A 22,199-nucleotide genomic window follows, 5' to 3' on the forward strand; every position below is an offset into this window, starting at 1 on the left:
GGGAATAGGAAAGCAAATGGGTGTCACTGTGTTCCAATAAAACTTTATTTACAAAAACAGACCAAGGGCCAGATTTGGCCCGAGGTCTGAAGTTTACTGACACCTTTTGTATGATAATGTTAATTTTGTCAGTGATAGCAATATTATAATTATAGTTTTTTAAAAGTTCTTATCTGTTAGAGCTAGGGACTGTAGAAATTGTGGATGACATGCCATGATGTCTGAGACTTATTTCCTATCTCAGGCAAAAACATAAGGGATAAACAGATGGGACAAAACTGACAAAATATTGATAGCTGCTGAAGACGGTTGACAGGGGCCCATCAAACCGTTCTCTCTGCTTCTGTTTACAGAAATATTTTTTTGGTGTGTGTTAGGAAATTTCCATAATAAAAAGACTTAAAGCTCTCTCCAGATCTTTGAAAGCAGAGTAGAGAGTAGGCTGTGGGGGTTGGGGGCGAAGGGGCACTGACCTTGTGTGAGGCCCAGGAAAGACAGACATAGACAGATACGGTCGGATCCTCACCCTCAGAAAGTTGACCATCTTATAGGGGTGATTAAGGATTCCACTAATAAGAGCAGCTGGGGGTGTGTGGTTGGGCAATGCAGGAAATGTGTTTCAGCAAAGATGTCAAGAGGATGTTGATGGGTGAAGATGTGTCCATCTGAGCGGTGGACTTGGCGTGGCTGGGACAGGAGGAGCCAGCAGGGCTGGTGGAAGGCCAAGATAATGTTCCTGGCAGTCTGTGAAGGGAGGTGGGACCATGAATGGGTGAAGCACTCAGCTTCTGGTGCCATATTGCCCAACCCCAAGCCTACTCTTGTCATCATTAACTAAATGCAAGGTCTTAGGCAAATCGCTTAGCCTCTATGTGCTTCAATTTCAAGTCTTCAGACTAGGAAAAATCATGTAAGACATAGAGCAAAGCAAGTGCTTAATAAACCTCACCCACAATGATGCCTGAGGACGATATTGTTTGAGCAGGTGAATCTGTGCATTGAGAAATCCCTCTAGTTGCAGTGGGTAGGATGAATTATGGAGAAACGAGGGCAGGGAGGTGCTTAGGAGGCAGGAAACTGGATAGTCAGAGTGGGAAGGAGAAGGATGTTAAGAGCTGAAAGATACAGCAGAGATAAAGCATGATGAACTGGGTGATGGGTTAGATGGAGGAGATTGGCAGTGGGGGTGGGAGGGGCGTGAGAGGTAACAAGGGAGGGGAGTGAAGACACAGTTCTAGAGCCTGGGAGGAGGGTGCTGTTGTTAGGGGGAGGGTCGCTGGGTTGGGGACCCTGAGTTTGAGGGACTGTGGGAATGCAGATTGGAATCCTGAAGCAATGAGGGTGTGGCCCTAATGAAACATAAGTGATGTAAGATTTCCTGTCACCTTTAAAATAGGTTCCTGATTTATGCATCCTGAGGTCTTAGAACTGATTATTAAAAATGTAGTGTCACATGCACATCCCAGCTGCCTTCTCCTAAAGGTAATACAGGGGACTCTGGTTGCCTTTATTACAAGGAAGCATGTTGTTTCTCAAAATATATTCCAGGTCTGCTTGGAAGGGTGTGTGTGTGTGTGTGTGTGTGTGTGTGTGCAGGCATACACATGCGCATGTGAAATACTTCTTTTGAAACTACCCAATCATCTTAATTAGATTGAACAGTCTTCCAATCCCTTATTTAGAATGGAATTTGGGGCCCAAGCTCTGCTTTCCTTTAACATGGAGAAGGGGAGAATGAAAATAAACTTTGATTTCACTGTGGCTGAGAAGCAAAGTCGGGGGGGGGGCGCGTCTGGATTTTGAGCTGTGGATGCCCTGTGCCAGCGGTTGTCACTGGACATGGGCACGTCTCCCAAGGCAAGGAGGTTTCTGGGACCTGAGTACCCGCCCCACACCCTCCCATCCAAGCCCTGCTCTTCAGCCTTTGAAAGGTTCTCTGCTAAAGGGCCTAGCCTTTTAAGACTCTAAGTTTGGGTTATATGGCACTAGGTTTCAGTCCCAGCTCCACTATTTACTAGATCTGTAACTTCGGACATGCCCCTTAAGTTCTCCAAATCTCATTTTGCTGCTGCTGCTGCTGCTAAGTTGCTTCAGTCATGTCCGACTCTGTGCGACCCCATAGATGGCAGCCCACCAGGCTCCCCCGTCCCTGGGATTCTCCAGGCAAGAACACTGGAGTGGGTTGCCATTTCCTTCTCCAATGCATGAAAGTGAAAAGTGAAAGTGAAGTCGCTCAGTTGTGTCCGACTCCTAGCGACCCCATGGACTGCAGCCCACCAGGCCCCTCCGTCCATGGGATTTTCCAGGCAAGAGTACTGGAGTGAGATGCCATTGCCTTCTCCAAAATCTCACTTTAGTCTCAGTAAAATGGGGATAATAACAATTGCTTCCTACACCTGCGTGATGGTTGTCAGGCTGAGAGGAGATATGCATATACAGTATAAAAGCATAGTTGTTTAGCGGCTAAGTCATGTCTGATTCTTTTGTGACCTCATGGATTGTAGCCCACCAGGCTCCACTCTCCATGGGATTTCCCAGGCAAGAATACTGGAGTGGATTGCCAACTCCTTCTCCAGGGGATCTTCCCGATCCAGGGATCAAACTCAGGTCTCCTGCATTAGAGGTGGATTCTTTATCAGCGAGCCACCTAGACCCAGCTTAAATATTTTGAAATAAGTGTAGTGTACTCTGAGTGACTATATGACTACAGACTATGATAATAGCAATACTGAAGGTAAAATGCGCCAAAGGGGACAATAAAACATAGTAGGTGCTCAGTAAATGGTGACTTTCTTTCCCCCCCATTATCCAAGAGAATCCAATGAGTCAGAACTACTGTGCTTTCCACACATTTGCTTTATGGGCTTGAGCACTTTCTGATACTTTAACTATTCAGAGCGGGGCTTTGATTGACTTCTCCAAACAGCCTGAGGGAGAAACAAGGGACATTTCCAGAGGCTGAGATATGGTCAGGGCTGCATGTCCAGTGGACACTGGGACATCACTAAATTATAGGTTGACATCCCTGGAGTCCTGAGTATGAGGGAACTGACTCTTTAATGGCCAACGCCTTGGGGACAAAAGTCCTTATGACCCAGCATGTTGAAATGTGAGAAAGGAAACGTCAAATGTCCTCCCGTATCTTATGTGAGGGGGCCTCTGTTGGCCCCTGAGGCCATCCTTCTAGCCTTACCTAGTGGAGGGTTGCGAGGTTCAGCCAAGGAGAGCAGAGAATCCTTTAATGCTGCGTTTCTGTCTTTGTCCTCCCAGGGCTTCCCACAGGCAGACTTGCCTTGTGCGGGAGGAGCTGGTAACTAGACACTGACGCCCGGGGAAGGACCGCCTGGGAGCCTTTGTAGTCAATGTTACAATAGTGACTATTAATGAAATAATCGCTTTCCTGGATCTTCTGTTTGTTTTTTAATTTTTACTATGCTGTGTTGGCTTCTGCCATACAATGATGCGAATCAGCCATAATTACACACATATGTCCTCCCCCTTGAGCCTCCCTCCTCTCCTCCCATCCCACCCCTCTAGGTAACCACAGAGCACCAGACTATCCATTTCACACGTGAGCGTGTATATATGACGATGCTACTATCTCCATTCATCCCGCTCTCGCCCTCCACCATGGCGCCTACAAGTCCGTTCTCTACAGCTGCTTCTCCACCGCTTCCCTGCAAACAGGTTCACCAGTACCATTTTCCTAGATTATATAAATATGTGCTAATATACAATATTTGTTTTTCCTCTTTCTGACTCAATCCATCTTTTAATTCCTTCCACATGCTCCAAGCTAGAGAGTAGTGTGTGGAGGAAAAAACTGAGCCCCAAAGAGGGGAAGTGATTTTGTGGTTGTTACACGTAAAGCCGGGGTGTGAACTCACCTCTGTTGGACGCCAGAACCCTAGTGTCCTTCCCCACATCATCCCTGGGATCCCCTTTTCTGTGTCCTGGTGCTTGAGTCTATCAGCTCAGTCTCACCACCTCCCCACCTGACCTCATCCCACCCTAGCCTCTGCTCCCAGACTCACACAGAAACTCTGCTCTTCTGGAACCTCCGACATCATTCAGTTTGTACTTAATGCTGCTTCAAATGACAGTCCTCATCCCTCCCTGGAATGAACCAGGGCACTTTTTAATGTCTCCTAATACATTTGGTTCTCTGGCTGACATTGAATACCTTGTTACTTTCACCTCTGGTGAAAGACACTGGCATCTGGCTTCTGGGCTTATCTCCTGTGCTTGCTGAAGGATCACTGTATTTCCTCTTCTCCTGAAAATACCTGACCCTCCTTGTGGCTCAGATAACAGAGGTGGTCCCCAGTGCCTGCTGTCTCAGGGGCAGTCCTGGTCTCCAAAGGGAGGAGAGCCTTGCATTGGCTCAGAGCTATGAGAATTCTCCTAAAATTGTCCCAGCTACCCTAGGGAAAGAAATGACTTTTTTGGTTTACTCTTGTATGTGAAACATTTACTAGTTGTTTAGTAGAATGGAAGGGCTGAAACATTCATTGTAGTAACATGGTAGAGATTGCCAGTTGCCCAGTTAACGCCTAACTCTTTCCCCTTATCTTGGATAGGGCCATTCCTCTCATAGGCTTCTTATATTTCAAAATGTTGCTTCCCTAGAGTTTCAATAGTAATTTAACACAATGGTCAAAAAAAGAAAGGAATGAGTCTTTTCCCTCGTTAGCCATTCCCCCTCTTGTTCAGTAGGTAAGTTGTGTCCGACTCTTTGCGACCCACAAACTGCATCATGCCAGGCTTCTCTGTCCTTCACTATCTCCCTGAGTTTGTTCAAACTCATGTCCATCGAATCAGTGATGCCAGCCAATCATCTCATCCTCTGTTACCCCCTTCTCCTCTTGCCTTCATTCGTTCAGGGTCTTTTCCAATGACTTGGCTCCTCACATCAGGTGGCCACAATATTGGAACTTCAGCTTCAGTCCTTTCAATGAATCTTCAGGGTTGATCTCCTTTAGGATTGACTGGTTTGATCTCCTTGCTTTCCAAGGGACACTCAAGAGTCTTCTCCAGCTAGGAGTTTGTTAACATGTGTTCAGAGCATCTGAGTGATTCAGAGTTTGGCAGCTGGGTTCAAAACTTCACTCTGCCTTTGGGACCTCAGTTCCCCACCTGCAATGTGGGGCATGACAATGGTACTGACCTTGCTGAGTGGTTCTGAGGATTAAAAGAGATAAAGCATATAGATGTTTATTCTAGCATCAACAAATGTTAAATGGTAATAGAATTTGATGGTAGCGATCTTGTGCAGCAGTGCAAAAGAGGAGCCACTGAGAAGACCACATTGCTTTCCTGAACCCAAACTCATCTTCTCTGGAATTTCATTTAACCGGCCAGTGTGTTTGATAGATTTCATGGCCTTCTGAATACATTCATGGGTTTAATTTGCTTGGCAAATATTCTTCTCCAAGTATTTCTCACACGGTGTGTAACTTAGGGGTCCCTGCCCTGGCCTGGGTGTGTGTGTAGCTCAAACTTCATTTTTCCTGGAGACAGAACGGCACCGTGGTGGCGCAGTTTTCCAGAAAGCATTTTCTTCCACTGCCTCTTCATGGTGAGTATCGGACAACAGCAGTTTGCTGATGTGGAGGGAAGGTTGTCTGCTTTTTTAAGCCCCATGCAGGTCTCCCTTCAAATATGGCCATTTGGAGTCTTATTACTGTAATAATAGGGAGATGAGCACAATCCAGGAGCTTCCCGAATAAAAACATTTCAGAACATCATTGTTTGAGGGTGCAAAAGCTTATTCTATGGGTAGGTAAAAATCTGTAAAATCTGTTAAGTAGTTTCAACAGGACCTCTTATGCCAAAACTCTGCAACAAAAATTCCCTTTCTTTTACCAGCCTGTTTGTGTTGACCTAGTTCTCTCAGTTTCTTTATCTTCTTGTACTTGGGTCTGGTTGTTGTTGTTGTTGTGTGTGCGTATGTGTGTGTATGTGTGTGAGTGCATGTCTGAACATTTTGGGGAGCATCTTTAAATAGTATGTGTTGGCCAGCGGGGCATACCCAACCGTTTTTGAGATATAATTCACAGGAAATTGTAATTCACTCCTTTAAATGTACGGTATTCAATGGCTTTAGTATACTTGCAGTGTTGCCCAACCGTTACTGTAATCAATTTCAAAACATTTTCCATCACTCAAAAGAAATCCTGTACCCTTTAGCAGTCACTCCCGGCAGTCTGCCCTGCCCTTACAACCCTAGGAAACCACTAACCAATTTCCTGTCTCTATAGATTTGCTTATTCTGGATATTTCAGATGAATGGAATTACGTAATATGTGATCTTTTAAAGTGGGCTTCTTTAACTTAGCACGGTTTTAAAGTTCATCCGTGCTGTAGCACAGAGGTCCCCAACCTCTGGGATCTGATGATCTGACGTGGAACTGATGTAATAATAATAGAAATACAGTGCAATAAGTATCATGTGCTTGAATAACCCCCAAACCTCCCCCCACCTCTGGTCCATGGAAAAATTCCATGAAACTAGTTTGTGGTGCCAAAAAGGCTGGGGATTGCTGCTGTAGCGTGTATGAGGACTGCATTCTTCTGTAAGGCCAAGTAGTACTGGATATACCACATTTTGTTCATTCATTCATCAGTTGAGAAGCATTTGGGTTGTTTCCACTTTGGGGCTGTTGACACTGCTGTGAACATTGGTGGACAAGCCTTTGTGGATGTCTGTTTTCATTTCTCTTAAATGTGTATCTAAGAATGGAATTGCTGGGTCATATAGAAACTATGTTTAACTTTTTGAGTAAAGGTCAATTTTGTTTTTTCAAGGGATTGCCCATCTTATATTCCCATCAACAATGTATCAAGCTTGCAATTTCTTCATGCTATCACCAACACATGTTAATGTCTATCTTTTTATTGTGGTCATTTAGTCGTTAAGTCATGTCCAACTTTTCTGCGACCCATGGACTCCACCAGACTCCTCTGTACATGAAATTTCCCAGGCAAGACTGCTGCTGCTGAGTCACTTGAGTCGTGTCCGACTCTGTGCGACCCCATAGACGGCAGCCCACCAGGCTCCCCCGTGCCTGGGATTCTCCAGGCAAGAACACTGGAGTGGATTGTCATTTCCTTCTCCAGGGGATCTTTGCAACCCAGGGATTGAACTCAAGTCTCCTGCTTTGGCAGGAGGAGTCTTTACCATGTGAACCACCAGGGAAGCCTGTCTTTTTTATTACAGATAATGTAATGAATGTGAAGTGATATCTCATTGTGGTTTTGATTTGCATTTTTCTGTTGACTAATCATGTTGAGCATCTGTTCATGTGCTTATTGGTCATTTCTCTTTGGAGAAAAGTATATTCAGATACTTGGCCCACTTTTAAATTGGATTATTTGTGCTTTATTGTTAAGTTGAAATAGTGTTTTAATATATATATTCTAGATACAGTTCTCTCATCAAATATATAATTTGTATTTCCCCCATTACGTTTGTTATCTTTTCACCTTCACAGCACGTTTATAGCACCTTTATAGTTATCCTTTGTAGTTTTTCATTTTGATAAAATTCAACTTACCTATTTTTTTCTTTTATTACTTGTATTTTGGTTTCATATCTAAGAAGGTTTTGCTTTGCTTTGCTTAGGGTCGCAAGTATTTTTTGCCTGTATTTTCTTCTAAGAGTTTTATAGCTTTAGCTCTTCCAATTAAGTCATTGACATTTAAAACATTTTGATTTAATTTTTATATATGGAATGAGGAAGGATCCAACTTGGTTCTTTTGTACATGGATATCCCGTTGTCTCCATTTTTAAAATAAATAGTTCTGTTCCAGTTTGTAAATTGTGTCTCCTCTTTTGCTCTGACAATTCCCTTACTTCCTGGACATTCCCACGACTCACAGAACAACTTGTCAATGTCTGGCCCAGCGAGAGGCCTCAGGTCCCTGCCAGCCCTGATGCTGGTGAAGTACCAGTTGTTAAACATTTCAAATGTTACACCTATGTGTTGGTGTGTGTTGTGACTCATTCTCAGGGTTGGTGATGCCAATATCAATTCAGAGATATCCCATAACTTGCCATTAATAACTATGTATTGTACCTGGAGGGGGTGTTGCTAGAGCAAAGATAAAGGTCAGCTCTTCTGTAATTAGCACATCAGTGAGGACCAGACAAGGGTGGACCCTGCCCTAGTATGAGCTCAGTAGTTGCATGAAAACCTGTGAGCCAAAGATCTCAGACAGCAAGAAGAGAACATTCTACTGTGGTTTCTCCACAGGCAAACTTCAAACCCATCTGATGCTCCCATCACAAATGTGCCATCTGAGGACCAGGGAGATGAGCTGGGTGGGTTCCTCCTCTGCCATCTCCTAGGGGGTTAGCCTGATCCTCAGAGTGAGTTTGACCGTCCACCGTTTTATGGGATGGAAGGAGCTTCTCCCTTTCCTGGAAGGGTGACATGGTCAAGACAGCTTCCTTAGACGCCTCTAGTGTGCAGATCAGTCTAGTGTCACAAAAGAGTCAGACACCACTTAGCAACTAAACAACAAAAAACAGCTAGTGTCTGGTGCCTTTTAAGGCCCTGTATCTGCAGCTTGCTGGGCCACGGAGAGGGACGCTGCCCAGGCATCAGAGGAACTCCATTTCTGCCAGCCCTTCTATGCCCGCCCTCCCTCCCCCGTCTCTGCTTGGCCCTTCTCTCCTGCAATGTCTTCCTGCCACATTTCTGGATAATTATATTTTTGGCAATGGCCCTTCTGTGTGCTGTGGTGCGAACTGTCGAGTCAATGGCCTTTTCCCAAGTACTATTTCCAGCTAGGCTGTGCCATCCTGTTCTGCTGAAGTCCAGGACACAAAAGGTCAGGGGTCTTGCTGGGGGAACAGACTGTGGTGTGGAGACCTCCTGGCCCAACTGTTACATGGCCAGTAAAGGAATGTCTTAGGAAAAAATTAGTGAGAGCATATGACAGGTTTCCCCAACCTCATTGACTGGCCTCATGAAAAGTCCTGACTGCACCATAATATATGAGTGGTCAGGAGGAAGTGGGCATATATTTAGGGTGCTCAGGTATGGCAGGGGGAGGACAGAGGAAAGTAAAAACGGAGTGGCTGCTGCCTTCAAACCATGCTCTCGGGCTGACATCATATAGCAAAACACAATGACAAGTCCCTGACACAAGGCATGCCTGAACAAAGGCTAACTCTTGCTATCTCGTATAATGATTGCATGTTATAATTGTATTTAAAGTTACTGTATTTGATGACTACTAAACTATTTTTCCAAAATTCTATTTAGAATGATAATATGTAATAATTCTTGCTTTGTAAAGTATCTTTAGGTGGTTTTCCTAACCATCTAAATACACTTTTAGAAAAAAAACTTAATTTGATTGCTGAATTCCAAAGCAGCACTGTATTTATTGAGTGATCACTAACACTAGGCTCTGGGAGGTACCCAGCATCAAGATATCTCCAGCCTAAAGATGCATCCCCCAGCTCAGGTTCAAGTGCAAAAGGGCAAGAGAGAGGGAGAATTAAAGAGAAGGGAACATGCCAAGCATGTTCATGATTTCAAGCAAAACATGGTCCCCAAGAATCTGACCCCATCCTTCTGACCTTTGTCACCCTTCTGGGACATTGGGGTCCAACTTCCACCCCAAGCTAGGGTATACCCCCCTTCCTTAGGTGTGCTTATAGCATCTTGTCCTTATCCTTCATGTTGTTATTGTTCAGTTGCTAAGTCATGTCCAACTCTTTGTGACCCCATGAACTGCAGCATGCCAGGCTTCCCTGTCCTTTGCTATCTCCCTGAGTTTGCTCAAACTCGTGTCCATTGAGTCAGTGATGCCATCCAACCATCTTATCCTCTGTCACAGTCCTGCTGCTGCTGCTGCTGCTGCTGCTAAGTCACTTCAGTTGTGTCCGACTCTGTGCGACCCCATAGACGGCAGCCCACCAGGCTCCCCTGTCCCTGGAATTCTCCAGGCAAGAACACTGGAGTGGGTTGCCATTTCCTTCTCCAATGCATGAAAGTGAAAAGTGAAAGAGAAGTCTCTTAGTCGTGTCCGACTCCTAGCGACCCCATGGACTGCAGCCCACCAGGCTCCTCCGTCCATGGGATTTTCCAGGCAAGAGTGCTGGAGTGGGGTGCCATTGCCTTCTCCAGTCACAGTCCAGTATGTTTATTATTATGACTATTATTATGAATAAATTATGTGTTTCCAATAGAGTGAAAGCTCCCGGAGGGCAGGGACTTTGTTCATTTTGTGTCTCTGGCACATTATTGAATGAATTAATAAATATTGTTATCCTTGATAAATATTCTTGAATGAATGAATGAATAAAAATAAGAAGAGGAGTCAATCCTTGACCCAGAAGTTCCTACCTAGTTTGTGCCTATCTGATATAGCTGCCCTGCCTTCCTTCCTTCCCCTCTCCCTCCCTTCCTCCTTCTCTCCCCACTTCTTGCCTTCCTCTTCTCCTTTCTCTCTTTTCCTCCCACCTCTCCTTCCTGCTCTTCATGAGATGTACCCAAGTTTAGTGGGGATCAGCCGGAAGGCAGTTTATAAGAAATCAGTTCCTCTGAATCGAGTCCTACACTTTCTATTTATGTATATCCCAGAGAAAGAAATGGCAACCCACTCCAGTATTCTTGCCTGGAGAATCCCATGGACAGAGGAGCCCGGCTGGCTACAGTCCATGAGGTCACAAAGACTCGGACACAGCTAAGTGACTAACACACACACATGCACCTAAGTTGTGAAATGGGGCCTCCCCGGTGGCTCAGTGGTAAAGAATCTGCCTGCAGTGCAAGAGTCGCAGGAGACGCAGGTTCCATCCCTGGGCCAGGAAGATCCCCTGGAAGAGGGCACGGCAACCCACTCCAGTATTCTTGCCTGGAGAATCCCAAGGACAGAGGGGCCTGGCGGGCAACAGTCCATGGGGTTGCAAGAGTCGGACACTACTGAAGTGACTTAGCTTACACTGTGAAGTATCTGGAAGGGCATGTGGGCAGAGGCTGTGGCCCTGAGGAGCCCAGTGTTACTCACAGCCTATCTTGAACACATGTGAAAGTGGAAGAAGGGGCGAAATGCCTCTTGAGCCCTGGCAATCTCAGCCTCGGGTTGGCATGTGGCACCTTCTCCCTTGACTGCTTTCTTCCCTTCTTCCCTGCCCTTCCTCCAGCATCCTCCACCCTGTGCATCCCACAGAGGTCCGCATCTCAGAGCCGGTTCCTGTCTCCATCCTGGAAGGACCACAGGCTTTGCTGAGGAGCATCTAGGCCAGTGCTTCTCTCACTTCAGCAAGCTCTCTCATCATCCAGAGAGTCCTAAGCAAATACAGCTTCTGATTCAGGGGCTCTGGAAGGGGCCTGAGACTCTGCATTTCCAACAAGCTCTGAGGGTGATGCTGATGTTGCTGGTCCAGGGATGACACATTGAGTGCTAGAGACCTGGAAGTAGGACAAGCCTTTCTTCTGCTAATGTGGATGGCCTCTTACAGCAAACCATTGGTGTCTGATCTCTCCCGGAAACCCTGTTCTACCAGGACTGGAGATGGAATGAAAGGAGTAGACAGAGCCCCTCATCCTGTCCTGTGCTCACTTCAAAGGATAAAATCAAAGGTGACAGATGCAAACTTCCCCCTCTGGCACATCTGCTCCCAGGCCCAGGCCCTGCTCCCAGGCACTGCCCTCCATGCAGAGGGTGGGCTGCAGTGAGAGCTGGTGCACTGGGCCTATCTGAGACAGGCCAGGCCCAAGGGCATCAGGGTCCCAGGGTCTGGGTCAGAACACTTGGTCAAGTTGAACAAATGGCTGGGCTTGGGTTTCCTTATGCACACACTGGGGACAACAATAGCTATTGCCTAGGTTTGTTGTTGTCATCAATAAAAATAATATTTGTAATGTAAGTATTAGGCAAGAGGCAAATCATTATGCATGATGCACTGTTCTAAGCGTGAATTAACTCATTTAACTCTATTAACAATGAGGGGGGGTTTCCCTGGTGGTCCAGTGGTTAGGACTCTGAGCTCTCACTGCTGAAATCTGGGTTCGATCCCCAGTCAGGGAACTAAGATCTCACAAACTGCACAGTGCTGCCAAAAAACAAAGAAATAAAATAAAAATTAACAATAAAACCTATGAGGGAGGTAAAATTATAATTATTATAATTTTTCTTTCTGTTTTAAAGGAAGAAAAGTTCAGAGAGGTGCAGTGAGTAGCCCAAGGTCACACAGTTAGGGAGTGATGAAACTGGGATTTGAATCAAGGGCATCTGACCCTGCTGCTTCACAAATATTGGGGGTGCTTGGTGAATGAATGAATGAGTCTCAGCTCCACTGTGAGGTCCAGAGAAACTGCTCTCTCTCTCTCTCTCTCAAGTATATTAGTTATTTAAAAACAACAAACAAAAAAAGCTTTTTGAAGAGCTAACATATTCACATTGTTCAAAAGGAACAAGGAGATAGAAACTGAAAATTAGCCCTCAGGGCCTCGATCCCCAGCCACCCAGGTCCTTTCCTTAAGGCGACCACTCTTACCAGCTTCTTATACAAACAAATGTATATTTTCCTTTTAATTCAGATAATAGCATGCCATATGGAGTATTCTGCTTGGATATTTTTCACTCCATGAAGATCATTCACTTTACCAGAAGATTTTCTTAAACTCCGTCCCCCTCCCCCAAGCCTGAAATGTCTTCATCTGTGGCGATGAACATTGAATAAAATGCACAGAAAGTGTTTACCATGGGGCCTATCGAATAATAAACACTTCACTCCATCTAATTGATTGTATTTTATTGAAGCAGGGTAACGGAAGTGAGAGTTGAAATGGCCTCCACTCTGGACAGGCCTCGGAGGCCAATCCTGGCTCCTGAAGGTGACGAGACTTCCTGTTGAAGTCTGTGGTCAGATAATGAGCCATTTATCCCTGAAGACAGGAAGGGAGGAAGGAAGGAGCAAACCAAAGCATGGAGGAAGAAAACTTCAAAACCACTCTGAAAAATAGAAACTGAGCCCCCCACCCCCACCCTCACCCCCTTTCAGTGGCCTCGCCAGCACTGAGGTGAACACCATCTGGCTTCAGACACTTTCCCTCCACACCCTAGCATCAAGTCAAGTGAAGTGGGATAGGACGAGAGAGATAAATGGGGTTGGTTCACACAGAGCCTCTAGATTCCATGCTACAGTGATGAATAATGTCCAAGGCCCAGAAAACACACAGCTTGGTTGGGTCCGGGCCTCTTATTCATACAGAGGTGTGAGCAGAGAGGAGCAGAGCTCTTGTCCTGCTGAGTTTGTGGAGCTACGATTCCAGGGCCCTAGCAGGAGCCCCTGGTGACTGGAACAGTCTGCTACCCAGGCAGATGGCCGGCCTGGCTCCCCACTCTGGACGTCCGGCTGGCAACGGTGTCATTGGCCCACACCGATCTGGGCATGAGAGGCGGGTCTCTTACTATCATCAATTCATTTCTTTCCTCCTAGCCATTGAAATCCCATTAAAAAAAAAAAAAAGACCCCAACAACATTTAAATAATAGCAAGTTTCTTCTAATCTTTTCATATTTTTTTTAAATCACCTTTTAAAAGATTTTTTTCAAATTACCCTTGGAAACTCCCACTATCTAATAATTACCAGAAAAAAAGGAGAGAGGAAAAGGAAACGGAGGGGGGAGAAGAAAAAAAAAAAAAGCCCACCAGAGGCAGGGAAGGTCTGCTTTGTCAGGGAGAAGGAAATAAAGAGAAATCAGCCCAGCTTCAAAGGGCGCATTTCCATAATTGCCCTGTAACTTTGGCAAAATGAATCTGAGCGGCTGAGAAGAGCACAGTCTCTCAGATGAGTGCACTCCAAAGGCCCTGAGGGCTGTGGGCCCACTTGTTAGCCGCCCAGAGCAGTGAGAGAATGCAGGACAAAAGCCATGAAATCACAGCCTTCTTGTCCTAGACGGCCAGCCCCAGAGTAAGATCTTACCCCGCCTGCCTCCATCGGCCCCAGCTCCCCGTCATGGGGTGCGTGTATGCACGCGCGTGCACACACACACACACACACACACACACACAAACACACACGTACTCCAGGTTAAATAAACAAGTAAATAAACAAATGCATTTATGTGCATGGAAAGACTGGCAACAGTTAAGAGGTGGCAATAATTAGGAGGCAGGAGTTAAGCTTTCAGCTGTGACCATATTCCTGTAACCTGCTCCTGATATAAATATCCAGGGGAAAAGGCTCTAACTTTACAGGCACACGTCCTCTTTAGGGTTGACTCTGTCCCTCTGGCCCAAGACAATGCCACCTCTACTGGCTCCTCAGGCACCAGGCTGAGCTGAAAATCTGACCTTTCTTTTTCCCAGGATGGCATAGTTTCCTGTTTGCCTCCCTCACTCCTGCTTCCCCATTCCAGGGCTAAAAAGTTTTTTTTAAAGAATAAAAACACTCCACTTCGCGCCCTGTGTTAATGTTTGCCTCCGCAAAGCTGTGGTTTCTGGGAGAAAATACCTTCCGTGATTGCCCCCAGACACCTCTTCCCTCTCTCAACTATATGTTTCTCAAGCTTGGCATTGTTGACATTTTGGACTGGATGATTCTTCGTTGCAGGGAGCCCGACTTTGCCTTATAGGACCTTCCCTGGTTTCCATCCATGAGATGCTAGCAGCACCCCTACCCGATCATGACCACTGAAAGTGTCTCCAGACATTGCCATCTGTCCCGGAAGTGGGGGGATCACCTGGCTGACGACTGCTCTTAGGAGCTCTTCCGGGTATCTCGCCCTGAGTGCTCATGCTTTCCAGCTTCAAGAAGAGATTTTCCATCCAGACTGTCAGGATGGCCTTGAGAGGGGCTGGAGCTTCTGTTCAAAGGGGAACAGCAGCAACATTAAAGCTAAGTTGGTGACACAATAGATGGATTTTTTAATGTGGTCAAGTAGGCTGGCTGGACCAGGTGACAGTGACCAATTAGGATCCAGGGGTGGTTTCTAGAGAGGTTACGGGGCCTTTTCCTCCCTGTCATTGTCTTGGGAACCCACATTTCTTTCATTTGTGCCTAATCCTAGCCAATGTTGGATTTGTAAGAAATTCTGAACAAATTCATCTAATCCGATCTCTTCCAAGTGGCAGCTGATGAAAGCCCGGGACCTTGAGAGAGTATGAAGCTTGCCCCCACTCAAGTTGCAAGTGCTTCTAACCACAGATGCAATTTTTACACACCCGCAATTGCTCATTTTAATTTGATAGAGGTAGAAGGTACATACAACCAGAAACGACAGGATGCAGAGGACATTTCTAGAAAGATATAAATAATTAGGCCCAAAGTGAATTTCTGACAGAAACTGCCAACGAACCAGCGAAGGCATCTGACATCCAATTCCTTCCCAAGCATTCAGTCCCTCTCTCTAATCTTCCAGAACCTAGGCCTAAGACAGAGGCCTGGGTTAGACCACTGGCTCTGCCTGGTCACCAGGTGCCCAGAGGACAGCAGCCCAGGAGGTGGTCCCTCCCTCTCCCCACTCCTCCTCTGGAGCAGGTGAGTGGCTGGTTCCTTCCACCGTTCCTCTCCCCAAAGCCCCCTGGCCCTTCCATGCTGCCTTCTGACTGGAAACCCTGCTTCTTCCTTGCTGCATTCCACCCCAAAATAAATTCAATTGGAAACCATGAACCTGCGGGTCCCAGAGGTGGGCCATCACTTAGGGAGATAATTTTATTCTCCTCTGGCTCCCTAGCCCGGCGAAGCACCCCCACCTCCAGCTCCATGCAGATAATGAGAGAAGCAGTGACATCTACTCCTTCCTCTGACCTAATTGATTATCCCCACACACCTCCCAGTGCTTTGCATAACCAGCCCCGACAGCAGGAACTCCTTCCAGGCGGAGTGATTGACATATTTTATTTCTAATTGAAGCTTAATCAGGACCAAGGATGAGATTCCCAAATATTTTCTCTCTCTCTCATTCTCATTCTGTTTTTCTCTCCCTCTCTTCCCTAGTTTCCTTTTTAAATCATAGGGCCAGATGATAAGGGACAGAGGCAGTTTCTAGGATCCCTGAAAAGAGAGTGATGAGGTGGGGAACTCAGGGAGGAGGTCCTGAGAGGAGGCTGGGGAATCTATTTCCTGGTGAAATGAAAGTGTTGCAGAAAAATGGTCTCCTCTTCCCCCTATTAACTGAAAAGCCTGTGGGCTTCCTTTCTGTCTTGATCACATTATCTTATTGGGGTCACCTTGGGACTATTGGGGCTTCCCTCGTGGCTCAGATGGTAAAGAATTTGCCCACAACGTGAGAGACCTAGGTTCAATCCCTGGGTAGGGAAGATGCCCTGGAGGAGAAAATGGCAACCCACTCCGGTATTCTTGCTGGGAGAATCCCCTGGACAGAGGAGCCTGGTAGGTTACAGTCCATGGGGTCTCGAAGAGTCAGACACGACTGAATACCTGAACAATAACACTTGGGGCCATTTGAAGTGGCCATGTAGTCTCTGCGACAGGCAAGATAAACACATCCTGGGTCTCTCCCAGGTCTACCTCCACTCTCCTCTGGTATCATGTATCCTGCCCTTTCAGTGGGGGTGTGATTGGCCTCCTCCAAGGACCAATGTCCCCAGAATAGGATGGGTTGACATGCTGACCAAACCGACAGGCAACCAGACCAGACCTCTCCAAGCTGAGGCTGGCCTCTCCATGCCCATCTCCCTCTGAACAGACGGATGCATGGCTCAGTCTCTTGCTGGACAGTCAGTGTGGAAAGGCTGTCCACCCAACTTCTGCTCTCACTTGCTCTCCCTGCTGCCCTCCTGCCTGGAGAGTGTCCCTTCTCCCTGAGTTCAGCTGGGTCCTCAGATGTCTGACTTTTATGGCTGATGGGAGAGGGTGGGGCAGAATACTACCAGGAGTTTGAGGAGTGGGGATCAAGATTCTGGAATATAAGGACAAGACTAGAGCCATTTACTCCTTCTACCACATGCCAGCACTGGACATGCTTTGTCTCTCATCCTCGCCACCACCCTCCCAGGTCACTAGTCCCATTTTACAGGTGAAGAAATAAGGTGCAGAGAAGCTCATTGTCTGCCCAGAGTTTCCCAGGATGCAGAGAGGGGGAACTCTGGTCTGTGCTCCATGAAGCCTGTGAGTTACTAGCCGAGGGGCTATCAGGCTTGTCCATGTGCAGACACTCATGTTAACCAGAGGTCTCTGCCCGGGTATGCCCTGGCCTCTGAGGTTCAAGGCGCAGGCAGCTGGAACTGGACTCCACATCTGGAGGCACTATGTCCAGGACCAGGGTTGAAACACAGACCATGCCTGCCACCTGGGAAGGAGCCTCAAGTCTCTCTTCTGGGTTAGAGGCTAGAGGAACAAGTCCCATCTTTGCTGCGTATAGGCTTCTGTCTCACACACCCACAGTGGGCCCCAAAGGCCGAAGACCGGCTCTCCCTGCCTGCCCTCGGGGAGCCACCACACCAGGCTCTCCCAGCCTCCAGGTGGGTCAGCTGGGGCACAGAACTGGCGGCTGTGCCCCCTGGGTGGGTCCTTGCTGGACTCCCTCCGCTTCCACCGGATCTCTAAGATGTACAATATGACGCAGCGCCCTGTTCCATGACTTCGAGTGTGCAGGCTCCCCCAAACTTCCGGGGACCCGCAGAGACTGTCACATGCCCCACTGTGCGGGGGACAAACACAGGGTGTCTGGCCGCTCTGTACATTTACCAACTCCACGTGGGAAGGGAGATGCAAAAAGGATAGTCCCACTTTGTATCCCAAGGCGCCACTCTTCCAGCATCTCTACAACTTAAGTCACAGTTGGGCAGGGCTGGCTGACTTCAAGGGAGAAAAGAAGGCGCGGAGGGGACGAGACGCACGGCCTGGCTGGAGAGGCCGCCGAGGCAAGCGCCGAGCGGCCCTTTTGTCCTGTAGAGGGAGCTCCAGCCCCAAATTTCCCGGCTCCCTCCCCCGGCCCGCCCACCCATGTCCGGCCTGGAGCCGGACTCCGGGTTGGACCCTTGCATCGACCCGAACCGCAGCTCCCCCGCCTTCCCCGCGCAGGGACCTCAGAAAGCTGCCCTTCCAGGGCACTTTGGGAAAACCTACTGGGGTGCCAAGACGCACAGATGCCGCGCGGAACCGACCCCTCAACTCATAATGCGGGCTGGGCAGTGTCAACAAGGGGAAAGGATGTGCACCCCTGGATTTCCTGCTCCTCCATACACCCCCACTCACTGCCACCCCACATCCATATATCTATAAGGAGGTGTCTGGGGGTCCGTGTGGTTGGAAGGGGGTCTGAAACGGAGCTTGCACAGTCCCTTATACAAGACTGAGAAAGCCTTAGTTGTGTCTATGGAAGGATGGGGGGCAGGCTTCCAGATCCTTCTTGTGAGTCTTTCTGCTGTGTCATCAGACAAGGCCCCAAGGCCCCGCGGTTGCTTCAGTGGAACTGGGAGCTGGGCCCAGTTTCCCGGCTCCTGGAGGGGAATCTTGCCCCGTTTCCCACCTGTCTCCTCTGCCCTTTCTTGCGAGCGCCCGGGGTACTTCTCCAACTGCCTCTTCTCCAGCGGCGCCCCCAGCCCGGCCGCTTCGGCCTCTCCTTCGCTTCTGCTGTCCCTGACTCGCCTCGCCTTCTTTTCTGCTGATTCCGGCGACTCTTCAAACATGGGCGGGGGGTGGAGGGTAAAACAAAACAAAAAGCACCAAGCAGACCCCTCTCGGGGCAGACAGGCGGTTTATAGTCAAAGTGGCAACAGCTCATTTATTTAGCCAAAAATAGATACTTTCTTGTACAATTTGGTTCACACATATGTACATTTTTCTGTATATACAAAAAAAAAAAAAGTCAGACGCGCTTATTCTCACTGAAACTCCACCCCCCAAAACCAACCGAACAAACAAACCTCACAAACTCAGCTAATGTGGGGAACAGAAGCCACTGGGGGAGGACTGAGGGGGGGGATTTGTTTTATTCCTTTTTTTTTTCTTTAGTTTTCTTTTTAGGTATTCATACACCGACATGCTTACAAGTCATAACTATACAGAGCAATTTTTTTTTTTTACAATTATTACAACGATTTAAAAATTTCTTTTAAAAAAAGATCTAGGATGAGGAGAGAGCCGATAAAACCAGAGCGGCATCCAGGTGGTTCTGGGGCCTGCAAGAGAGAGGCGATGGTAGTAAAGAAAGATTTTTAGGAGAGATCGATGCACCCTAGGACTGGGAGACCCAACCCAGGGTGGAGGCCGGGGGGCAAGGAAGCAGGCAGATCTCACTGTGAAATGAGGTCCAGCTGTGGACGCTGGTCTTCCAGTTTAACTATAAGATTGGGCGGGAGGCGTCAGGACCCGAGGTCTGGGGCTGGTAGGAGGTGGGCTTCACCGGAGCCCCGGTGTCTGGACTGGGACTGTCGGAGAGTCATCTCAGAGCCCGCGGGGAAGAAGGAGGAGTGTGTTTCGTCCCCTGGTGAAAGCGCTTCCTAGCTGCGTTCCCCCGGGGCGGGGTGGGGTGGAGGGACCTGAAACCTAGTTTGCTCCGCATTCCTTCCTTCCCCGGCCTGCCAGTCCCAACACCCCCACCCCAGTTCGGGGGTCTCTTACCGCCTGGGCACCGGCTGGAAAGCTGTCTTGAGTAACTTTTTCTCCACTTCCAAGGCACTACAGCGATCTACGGGAAGCGGGGAGAAAAAGGAGGGCCTTTAGAGCGCTCGGCGTCCCGGGCTGCGGGAGGCGGGCGCGGCGTGGTAAGCGCTCTGCGCCCGCGAGGGACCTGCCCGGGCGCGACCCCCAGACTCACCCCCTCCCTCCGAATCCTGCGCGCCGCAGTCACCTGTTCCGCCCTCGGGCTCCGCCGGCCGAGCGAAGGCAGCGGCGGCGGCGGCGGCCGGGTGGCCCGCGGCTCCGGGAAGTCCCAGCAGGTGTGGCGGGCCCGAGCCCAGCAGGGAGAGCGGGTGCGGACGTGGGCCAGGCGGCGGGCCTGGGAACGGCCGGTTGGTCCAAGCGGGGAACTTGCCCAGCGGCGCCGAGACGAGTCTGTGGGCCGCGGCGGCGGCGGCCGGAGAGAGCTGCAGGGCCGAGGGCGCTACCGCTGCCCCGGGGGGAGAACCCCCCGCGCCCTGAGGCGAGCGGCGCGGGTTGTCCGGGCTTGTGGCTGTCTCGGCCAGGGACCAGATCTTGGGTTTTTGCAGGGCCGAGGCGGGCGCCGGTGCAGGAGCGCAGGGGTCCAGGCCCGCTGGGGGCGAGGGCGGAGATGGCGGAGCGGTGGCCACGGGCGGTGGCACTGGGGCCAGACTCAGGACGGGCAGGGGACGCTCCTCCAAGCCCTCGGAGCTGTCGTCCGAGTCGCTATTCTTGGAGTCTGAGATGGGTTCCAGGCCGAGGTCGCCGTCCCTGTGCGACGCCCCTGTCAGGGCCAACTCGGGTTCCGCGACCGCGCCGTCTAAGTTCTCCAAATCGATCTCCTCGTCTTCATCGTCGTCCGCCAGGCCCTCTCCCCCAGTGTCCTCCTCCTCCCCCCCGAGCTCCTCCTCCTCCAGCTCCAGTTCGCGTTTGCTGTCTTCTTCATCCTCCTCCTCGTCTTCCTCCTCGCGCTCGCTCCCATAAGCGTTGCCCTCCTCGTCCGTGCGGCTGCGGGGCGCCCAGGTCATCTTGTTCTCCTTCTTGAGGCGCCGGCGCGCGTTAGCGAACCAGGTGGACACCTGGGTGAGGGTCATCTTGGTGATGATGGCCAGCATGATCTTCTCGCCCTTGGTGGGGTAGGGGTTCTTGCGGTGCTCGTTGAGCCAGGCCTTGAGCGTGCTCGTGCTCTCTCGGGTGGCGTTCTTGGGACGGGATGGGTCCCCGAACTGGTACTGGCCATATGGGTAGAAGGCGGGGTGCGGGTGCGGAAACGCGGTGGCCGCGGCCGTATGCTGCACCCCGGGGCTGTCCTTCAGCTCATACTGCGTGCCCTGTACGCACATGGAGAAGGAAGGGACGCGCGCGGAGGGAGCATGGATGAGCCCCGGCCGTCGCCGCCTCCACCCTCCCGGCCCAGGCCTCGCTAGTCTACTCTCAGCGCGCACACCTCGTCCGGCGCCCCAGCTCTAACCTCCCTTCCGCGGCTCCCAGGGCACTTACCAGCTGAGGGAAGATGGGCAGCTCGGCGGCGTAGGGCAGGAAGGCGCCGTAGCCTTGGGCGGCTGCGGCTGCGGCTGCCGCCGCGGCGTAGGGCGCCCCGTACACGGACGAGAGCACGTTGGACAGGGACCCCGAGGCAGCCAGCTCCGAGGCGCCGGCTCCCGGGCCGCCCCGGGCCCCAGCGCTGCCACCGCCGGCGGCGGCCCCCGGGCGCTCGGGTGGGTAGAGCGGGCGGATGTACTGGTATCCGAGCTGGGGGAAGGACATGGTGGCCCGCGGGGCACGGACAGAGAGGGGGCCCGGCCCCCCGGGGCCGCCCAGCTCAGCGCCGCCCGCGGGCTCCGGGGCGCATCGGGGGCTGGGCCCGGCTGCGGCCGCGCTGCCTTCCGCGCTGCGCTGCGCTCCGCGTTCGCCTATTGATCTGCTCCGGGGCGGCGGCGGCGGCGGCGGCGGCGAGGAGCCAGGTCAGGTCCGAACAGATTGGCGGAGATTCCCGGGGCTCCGGAATCTGATTGACATTTCTACGGGCCCGCAAGCCCCTCCTCTCTGCGCCGCGCTCCCTCCTCTCCGCCGCCGGAGCTGCCTCTGCCCGCGCCTGGCTTCTCGCTGCCCTCCTCTCCCCGAGCAGTGTCGCGCCTCGCTTCCTTCGCCCTCCTCTAGTTTTCACTCCCCCTCCTCGCCCTTCCTCTCTCCTCCCCTTTCTGCGCTCCTCTTCCCCCCAGGATCGCTTCCGCTCCTTCGGGCTCTTTCACGCTCCTGGACTACGGAACTCTCTCGTCTTTCCCTTTCTCACTGTTCCTTTCTCTCCCCTTTCTGTTCCCGTCACTCTTTCTTTTTAAAATCTATTTTCTCTGTACACACACACCACACTCCCCACACTCTCATCCCCCCGGCCTCTGAGCTTTGGGTTAAGACGGCCTAAACTTGTGGACACTTGGGGTGCCGTGCGCGGGGGGTGGGGTGGGGGGCAGGGGGTGTGTGTCCATATCTGTGTCGGTGTGTCCGTCCCCGCCCTCACCCCCTCCCTCGCCCTTCCCCAAATCTCGGGTCTGACGTCGCGCCCTCTTATTCGACTTTTCCTCGCGTCTCCTTCGCGAGTCGCCAATCGCCTGGGCGCCCTGCAGG

The 22,199-nt window shown here is 50.3% G+C and overlaps 1 protein-coding gene and 1 non-coding gene across 5 annotated transcripts; one reads left to right on the forward strand and one right to left on the reverse strand.

The window, feature by feature from the left end:
- The first annotated feature begins 11,977 nt into the window (after positions 1 to 11,977).
- TRNAE-CUC lies at positions 11,978 to 12,049 on the forward strand. Its single transcript has one exon. It is a non-coding gene; the product is annotated as a tRNA-Glu (tRNA).
- Positions 12,050 to 19,019: 6,970 nt separating this feature from the next.
- Positions 19,020 to 21,997, reverse strand: IRX3 (iroquois homeobox 3). Of its 4 annotated transcripts, none has more exons than XM_044931861.2 (4): positions 21,075 to 21,997; positions 19,753 to 20,905; positions 19,557 to 19,623; positions 19,020 to 19,363 (listed from the first exon to the last, which is right to left on the reverse strand). In XM_044931861.2, the coding sequence occupies exons 1-4, from the start codon at positions 21,339 to 21,341 to the stop codon at positions 19,276 to 19,278; spliced, it is 1,575 nt and encodes a 524-aa protein (XP_044787796.2). In that variant the 5' UTR covers positions 21,342 to 21,997; the 3' UTR covers positions 19,020 to 19,275. The 4 variants fall into 4 exon arrangements, with proteins under 4 accessions (XP_044787796.2, XP_025124462.2, XP_006043116.3 ...); XM_025268677.3 differs by having other exon boundaries at positions 19,786 to 20,905; positions 21,075 to 21,995; XM_006043054.4 differs by having other exon boundaries at positions 19,020 to 19,114; positions 21,075 to 21,995.
- Positions 21,998 to 22,199: the final 202 nt, after the last annotated feature.

The sequence above is a fragment of the Bubalus bubalis genome, chromosome 18 (assembly GCF_019923935.1).
Source record: "Bubalus bubalis isolate 160015118507 breed Murrah chromosome 18, NDDB_SH_1, whole genome shotgun sequence".
Classification (NCBI taxonomy): Eukaryota; Metazoa; Chordata; class Mammalia; order Artiodactyla; family Bovidae; genus Bubalus; species Bubalus bubalis.

Coding starts and splice junctions, on each gene's coding strand:
- IRX3 (XM_044931861.2), bottom strand. CDS start 21,341: ATGTCCTTCCCCCAGCTCGGATACCAGTACATCCGCCCGCTCTACCCA. Junction 19,624..19,752: donor GCAGGATTCGGAGGGAGGGG/GTGAGTCTGGGG, acceptor CGCTTCCCGTAG/ATCGCTGTAGTGCCTTGGAA. Junction 19,364..19,556: donor TTCCAGCCGGTGCCCAGGCG/GTAAGAGACCCC, acceptor ACTCTCCGACAG/TCCCAGTCCAGACACCGGGG.